Source organism: Limulus polyphemus, unplaced genomic scaffold, assembly GCF_000517525.1.
Source record: "Limulus polyphemus unplaced genomic scaffold, Limulus_polyphemus-2.1.2 Scaffold982, whole genome shotgun sequence".
Classification (NCBI taxonomy): domain Eukaryota; kingdom Metazoa; phylum Arthropoda; class Merostomata; order Xiphosura; family Limulidae; genus Limulus; species Limulus polyphemus.
In genome coordinates this window covers 20,597-28,216 of record NW_013666592.1, presented here as the reverse complement: position 1 = coordinate 28,216, position 7,620 = coordinate 20,597, and the positions used below count along the sequence as shown (strand labels likewise).

Genomic DNA, 7,620 nt, shown 5'->3' with positions numbered 1-7,620 from the left:
AGATCTAGTCAAGTATATGTACAGTTTTGTAAACTAATAAAATTTGTTATATGTAAACTTAAGTAGTATTTCATCAATCTGTTTTATAATCCATGTATACCACAAGTGACTGACTTCTTATATAAAACATAAGTTTCAAAACTAGGGATATAACAGAAATTTATTCTGCATGCTTGAAAGATTACTCTAGCTATGTGACTTTGAACAATACTGGATGACATAAATATCAAAATGGGTTCCATTAGTTCCAGGTTTACAGTTGTGATATCGTGAGATGTTATATTATGACTTTATTTTAGGCCTGTGTAAGGTGGTAATCAATTCGTTATGTGATTGTCATTAAGTGGGTAATGAGTCACAAAACAAATAATCAAAACATTTCAGAAGTGGGGGCGCCAAAAGTGTCTTTTCCCCCGGTGGCTGAGAATCCTTGCTCCGCCACTGATACTTACAACTGTAATTATTGCTTATTGCTGAGTAAGGGAATTTGTAACTGTACTTATTGTTTATTGCTGACTACATAAGAATACTTACGACTGTAATTATTGCTGATTGCTGATTAAGGGAATTTGTAACTGTAATTATTGCCGAATTCTGACTAAGTAAGGTAATTTTTAACTGTAATTATTACATAGTAAGAGGATTTGTAACTGGAATCATTCTTGCTTGCTGTTTAAGGTAAGGGAACATGTAACTGTAATTATTTTCTATTGCTGACTAAGTAAAAATACTTACAACTGTAATTATTGTTGCTTGCTAATTAAGTAAGGATACCTTTAACTATAAATTTTGTTGATCGTTGACTAAGTAAGAGAATTTTTAACTGTAGCTATTTTGTATCATTGACTAAGTAATGAAACTTGTAACTGTAATTATCGTTGAATTTTGACTAAGAAACGGGACTTGTAACTGTACCTATTTCTGATCGTTGACTAAGTAAGGTAACTTGTAACTGTAATTATTGCTGATCAATGAGATATGAAAGGTTCTTGGTTGTATTTGAGCACAACGCCAAGAAATACCATGATTACTCAGAAGATTTGTGACTGGTGTTTGGTGTTATTTGATAGTTTTAGGTGAGAATAGTTTATTCCCAATAACATATAATTGGACTGATTAGACAGTATAAAGAAGCAATGTATTTCTCTTTTGCAAAACAATTCAGTGTCTATGTCCTAACTCTTGTTCAATTATATTAGACTATGTGAATGTGAGTTTAGCCATAAAGAGCGGGTTGTGGCGATTTTAAAATGAAATGATCACAGATTGTATTGTAATAACAGAGTAGAGAAGAAATAATTTGTCTTATCAGTTGTGTTCTAAAGTAAATGAACCAGCCTGTTCGGACTTTTACGGAAAAGAAACAATTATTTAAAACTCTGGATACAACTGTGATAACCAACAATGTAACGCACATTTGTATATACGTTTGACTTGTTTTATTATATATTATTTTATAACAAGTAGACTTTGTTCTGTTTGTTTATAGTTATAATGCATCGCCAACAAGTCACTGTAAAAAATCTGCCCCATACATAAAATCTAACAATATGTCTATTGACTTCTAACTGATTACCGGCATTTTGTCATTTAATCGTATTCTTTACGATAAGTCCTTCAGGTAGATGCTGATAAAGTGTAAATATGACAGATGTCCTACATAGACGAGAATCTTCACATGCCCTACAAAACTCAGTGCCTTATACAGAATTAAGGAAAAGATGACCTTACATTATAAATTTACGTAACTCTTGCATAGCGCTTGTGCTAACAAGACCTGGAATTGTGCTCACTCGTGTCCGATTCGAACCCGAGACCTGGCACACACGAGGCGAGTGCTGTACCACCTGGCCTAAAGGGTTAAACCACTAGTAATTGCTCTTAAGGTAGTTTTTACAACTAACTCTAACAACCACATTCTTCCTTCGTGTGGCGCAAATTTTTCTTTATGAAAATTTGTTTAGGTATTTTTTTATTATTTTCTTGCTTCGGATTCGAACCCGAGACCTCGCACACACTAACTGAGCTAAATGTTTTACCCTAGCGCTTACTCTGTTTGATAACATTTGTATTTATGCTGATCCCTCCTGGTGGTGCAGCGGTAAGTCTCTGGGCTTATAACGTTAAAAATCGGGTTTCAAACCCGTGGTGAGCAAATCACGGATAATTCCTCATGTAGCTTTGTGTTTTACAACAAATACTGATTCGTGCCCGTATATAGTTTCTTTGGTTTTTATGCTTATAAAATATGTACGGATTTCTTTGTTAGGCGAAAAAACAGGAATATTCTGGCCATCACGGTAGATATGGTAAAAACTGTTTGTGTTGTTAAGTGGACGTTTGTAAGGTCATAATGAACACAGCTTTACTCATTTGATAATTAACCAAGTAGCTTATTTTAATAGTTTGGTTATACTTTTTCAGAAATACTCGTAGGAGAATCTTTTAAAAAATATTATGTAATTTTCATCTCCTAAGTTTTGATGCAGATGCTGGTGCTATTTTCGAGTGTTATAAGTCATATGTTGTTTAGCACGCGGACCACGTAATTCGCTGTGGTCGTCACCATTTCTTGTCCATTAACGATACATTAATGCATTTGCAATGTATGAAGACTTGCAGATTAATCCTAGTTTCTATATTTATCTATTACAGAGAAAAAGCAAGTTCAAAATGATTGCTGACCATTGCCAAGATACAAGAAACGGAAGTGACGGAAGCTCAGACTATGGTGAACACTAAAAATAACATAATTCAAATTAATTAAGAATTTACTAAATTAATCCAAATATACAGATATATTTTTGATTTTTTTATTGAAAATTTAATCTTTTTTTCTTCGTTAAAACGTTATTGTTCATAACCAAAAATTTGTTCCAAATTTCAGAGTCGTCATCACAAAGCCGTGTCACGTGTTAGAGTTGTCAAGTAAAAATAAAAGATCAGTTCTAATAACTACTCTCACCATTTACTGAAATCAATAAAACTCAAATGATAACGCAGTACTAAAGAAATTAATATTGCCTTCAAACTTCTAATTTACTTTCTAAAATGAGGTGAAACTAATTATATAATAAAAAAACAGTGTTTTTTTATAATTATGGGGATCAGCTGTGATATCTGCCACGAAATTTCTGTTTATCTGATTTTTAAAATTAAAACCAATCGCACAAGAAAAACTAACTGTTCGTGATTATTTCCACGATAGATTTGGTAATAAAATTCAGTGTACCGATAAGTTATATTTTGTGCAGAAAGTTCAAGTGAAAATTTCTTATTTATAACTTTTATTAATGTAAACACTACTCAACAAAAATTTTTTTAAACATCAAAGATTATGATAAATACCGTTTTTGAAATTATTTCATTCACATATTCGTGTTCAGGCCCGTATGCAGAATGTTTGAAAGGGGGTTTCTAATTTGTGAGATCAATTTGTAATGCTATGGGGGGGGGGGGCGGTCTGGGGACATGCGACTATTTCAAGCCAGAAAATGCTAATGCTTTATCAGAAGAATGTAGACTATGTAGAAAACGTTCAATACCATAAGCTGTAACTACTATATTCAAACCAAAAAAGGCTTGGCTGTAAAAAAAAAGGCGTGGCCAAGAAAATAGTTATTTGTTGTACAAACAGCAACTAAAATAATTGATATCAGAATGTGGCCAAGGCAATCAGTATTATTTGATACGTAGTTTAAAATTGCTTGCTAAAAAAAATGAAGTCTATAATTGATTTGGAATTATTTTGTTACCATGTTTGTCAGTTTTATATAACGATAGTACAAGTATGAGTTACTTGTCAGTTGGCTGCTTTTTTGTCAATACTAACATACATATATTCACAACAAATTCATAAACAACCATAACAAACCTTTGTTATACAAGTATTGCCCCCCAGTGGCACAGTAGTATGTCTGCGGACTTATACCGCTAGAAACCGGGTTTCGATACCGTGGAGGGCGGAGCACAGATATCCCTTTGTATAGCTTTGTGCTTATTAACAAACAACAACAACAATATATATATGTATTTAAAGACAAAACCCCTTGCTGATGTTACCATCAAGCACACACAGCAAGTTTATACCATACTTCAATAGTGAGTAACAGTCAAAACTCGGTCAATTCTGGCCAAAGCCTGCCAGTCCGCCAAAACCACTTACAAAGCTAATATATATTAGTTGGCACGTGTAAATAAACTGTAAACACACACCACTAACATAGTGAATAATACTGGAAAACAAACACGTCCTATGGTTATGTAGCGAGCATGAGTACATAGGAAAATAAACTCATAAATTAAACTTACAGTCAAATCTATTAGCTTGGACAAAGTGGTAATGACTCTCAACAAACAATTAAAACTCGCGAGTCTCAGGAGACCAGTCTAAATTTCACCCATTGGAACATGCGATTTCAAATTTTACAAGCACTTTAGAATAAAACTAATCGTCAAAATACCACGAAATTTTGCTCAAAAACAAAAGTAATGATATTATTCATCGTTGTAAAGTTTAAAGTAAATTTAAAAATCTAGGTTTTGTTTTGGATAAAACAAGCCTTGTAGGCCACAAACCTTATTGTTTTGAGACACAAACACTGTTACTAGTAGAGTGAACATGAAGGAAGTAATGATATTTATTTCAAAGTAATCGGACAAAGGTTGAGGTGATGGTTGAGATTTGAAGATTAAAACACGCGCGCAATAAAAACAAATTTGGTGTGTGAAAACGAACAGTATGGTCAGATTCGGCTAGGCTATATCTCGGCAATGGATCCAAGGACTCGTTTCATTTTTTATTTGCTAACTACTAATGTCTTGATGGTGTATAGTATCGAATATATATAAGGTGTAGCTGTTAAAGTGAATGAGTTTCAGAAGGGCCGATTTTGTACACAATCATATCGTGTAAAAAGATTATCTATAGTGACTGCATGTTTTGGGGGGGGGGGGCGTGCTTACCTTTTCTTTGGCCGCGCGACTCACTATTGAGTCTTGATAAGCATAATTTTTTTACATCACAAACATAGGGGGTTCGGTCGAATTTTTAATACTTTGAATAGTTTTTCTGACGTTACTTAAATATTTTACAGAAAGCCAGATCTATTCTTCTGCTTATCCAACGCTTGAAGCGGTGCGGGATAAGGTGGGTTGTCCTCTTATTTCTTTTTCAGGTAGTACTCAAACCATCCTGCTACCTTTTAGTAGACTGTAAGATTCTCAGAAATGGTTCAATATATGATGCAATAAATATTTACGGCTGCAAGGGCCTGGGGAGAAAAACTTGATATATATATATCTTATTCTTTTTTTGTTCTTAAAATGTCGTGTAAGGTCGAAGTAGGAATAAGACACAGAAAAAATGGATGGCCTCGTTACGGGCCCGGTCGGTGTGACCGAGTTCTTAACCACAAAGTAACCATCAGAGATTTCATACTATAACTCGTAACAGTATACACCTGTGTATACCGTGTCTAATTCCTAATCCCGCCACACAAATTGTAAATCACTCGGCGAATGTGCAACTCATGTTACCATAACGAGGAGTTGCTCGTGACTATACTTCGTGAAGAGTTTCATTATTATTATTTCTTGTATTCACGCCTCTAGCATCAGTTTCTTGAACAATTAATATTTCTGTAATTTTTTAAGAGTTAAAAACTATATCAAGCTCTGTCATAGAGCCGTTGTGAAAAGCAACTGCACTGTTAAAGGTGCCACACAAACCAAGACAAGTTAATTATCTTATTTTTCTTCCCGTAGAGGGCACTGCAGAGCATAGTGAAGGGTACGAGCAGCCTCGTAAACAAACAAGGTCAAGAAGTGGGGAGTCAGCTCATCACGGTTCCAGTAGGTGGCCTACACCACTGCAGGGCACACAGTAAGTAATAAGGTTATCGTTTATAATATTTTGTTTTTATGTAAAACTAATTTGTAAGCATGATTTATTACAACGAATCTGCTAATTCATTCAATAGACACAAAATTAACAAACATGCATTCGCTTCAACACCAAAACTTTTAAGTAATGCAGTTTCGATTTTCAAGTATTTTCTCTGTGTTTCTCAATATGGCCCCCCAGTGGCACAGCGGTATGTCTGCGGACTTACAACACTAGAATCCAGGTTTCGATACCCGTGGTGGGCAGAGCACTGATAGCCCATTGTGTAGTTTTGTGCTTGATTACAAACAAACAAACTGTTTTTCAATAAGCCCAGATGAGCACGTTACGATAATATAGTTTTAATTATTTGTGAAACGAAACGAAAACTTTCAGAATGAGCACCTAATTCTCTTTATTTTAATTACATAGTACGTATAGCGCTGTTATACAGAAGTTCAATTGATTTATTATTATCAACTCGTGGCTCAATCGTGGTATGAAAAATATATATCAACAAACAAATGTGGGATATGTCAAGTTAATTATTATTAAACGATTATTTTATGCAAATAAAACCAAGTGGTTCATATCTGAATATAAGGTATTATGATGAAATAGATATCGCATACATTTCTAATGAGTTCTGTCAATTTCAACCTTTTTCATTTTTGCTTGAAATAAGATTTTATGTTTAATATTCGTTGACGAAAGGTAATCTTTACAGGCGTATTCGCATGAAAAGTTAAAGTTGCGAAGATTTTTGTCAATCTGTTATTCTTTATTTAAGCCTAAAGCTCATGCTTCTTTTATTTCACAACTTGAAGAACATTCTTAATGTTTATTCAAAATTAAGTTTAAGATTTATAAAGAAGTTCAAAGTGTACTCTTTTATGTTCCTTAGGGATGTCTTACCTTAAATGAGTTTCTTTGCTGATAATCTTTGGCTGATTTGATTTGATTAAGTACTGAACATTTGTGTTGAACTACGAAATGACTTAACGACTTTTTGTGACATATTCTTTTCCACCCCTACTTCAGGCATTTTGTTTAACTTACATATATAACATTTAAAGCATTTCAGCATTAAAAACGTAACTGTTAACTTCTTCAGTCCAAATATTTATTTTTTCTCTTTATGTGAAGACGCGTTGAAATGTACCCGTGTGAACGTTTGCGCAGTGAATTTTATTTCGTTTAATTTTAGTTTCTCGCCAAATCATAAAAAAAAACAAACACACACACACTCACAAAAATAAAACGGAATTTCCTTTCACCATGTTTCTAAATATCTGTGGCTTAAATATTTTGCTTTAAAGTTCAGACTTTACCAAAAAATCCTGAAAGGAAAATAATCAAAAAATGCCTGAACGTGGGGTTATTTTCTGCAGCAGTGACTACTGTTCCAGTCAAGACGCCATCTATAGTCCAATTCATCTAGCTTCTTCTTCGTGTGCTACTGGCAGCTATGAACCCTCGGACACAGAGTGCGACCGCGATTTTTCGGAAGGGAAGGATATTTGTGAGTATTTTCATATATTTCAGTTCGTCGGTTATCAAAATTTAATGCACGCGAATTCAAATAATAGTGTGAATTTGAACACGTCGACCTTGCTTATGCTTTAACCCGATGACTACCGGCTACTAACTTTCTTAGTAGGCAATGCAAATCTTGCTATATTTCATTCCAACAATAAAACTAGTGGACGAATATTTTCGAAAATTCATAAATACTT

General features: G+C 33.9%; 1 protein-coding gene across 2 annotated transcripts in view; it reads left to right on the top strand.

The window, feature by feature from the left end:
- Positions 1–7,620, top strand: part of LOC106461537 (Down syndrome cell adhesion molecule-like protein Dscam2) — a 97,437-nt gene that overhangs the window by 84,255 nt on the left and 5,562 nt on the right. Inside the window, exons 23-25 of one of the 2 annotated variants that reach the window (XM_022388526.1) lie at positions 2,656–2,731; positions 5,767–5,884; positions 7,276–7,406. In XM_022388526.1, coding sequence (XP_022244234.1) covers positions 2,656–2,731; positions 5,767–5,884; positions 7,276–7,406 — 325 coding nt within the window. Of the gene's footprint in view, positions 1–2,655; positions 2,732–5,766; positions 5,885–6,925; positions 7,407–7,620 lie in introns of those variants that run through there. The other variant, XM_022388527.1, reaches the window with a different exon arrangement.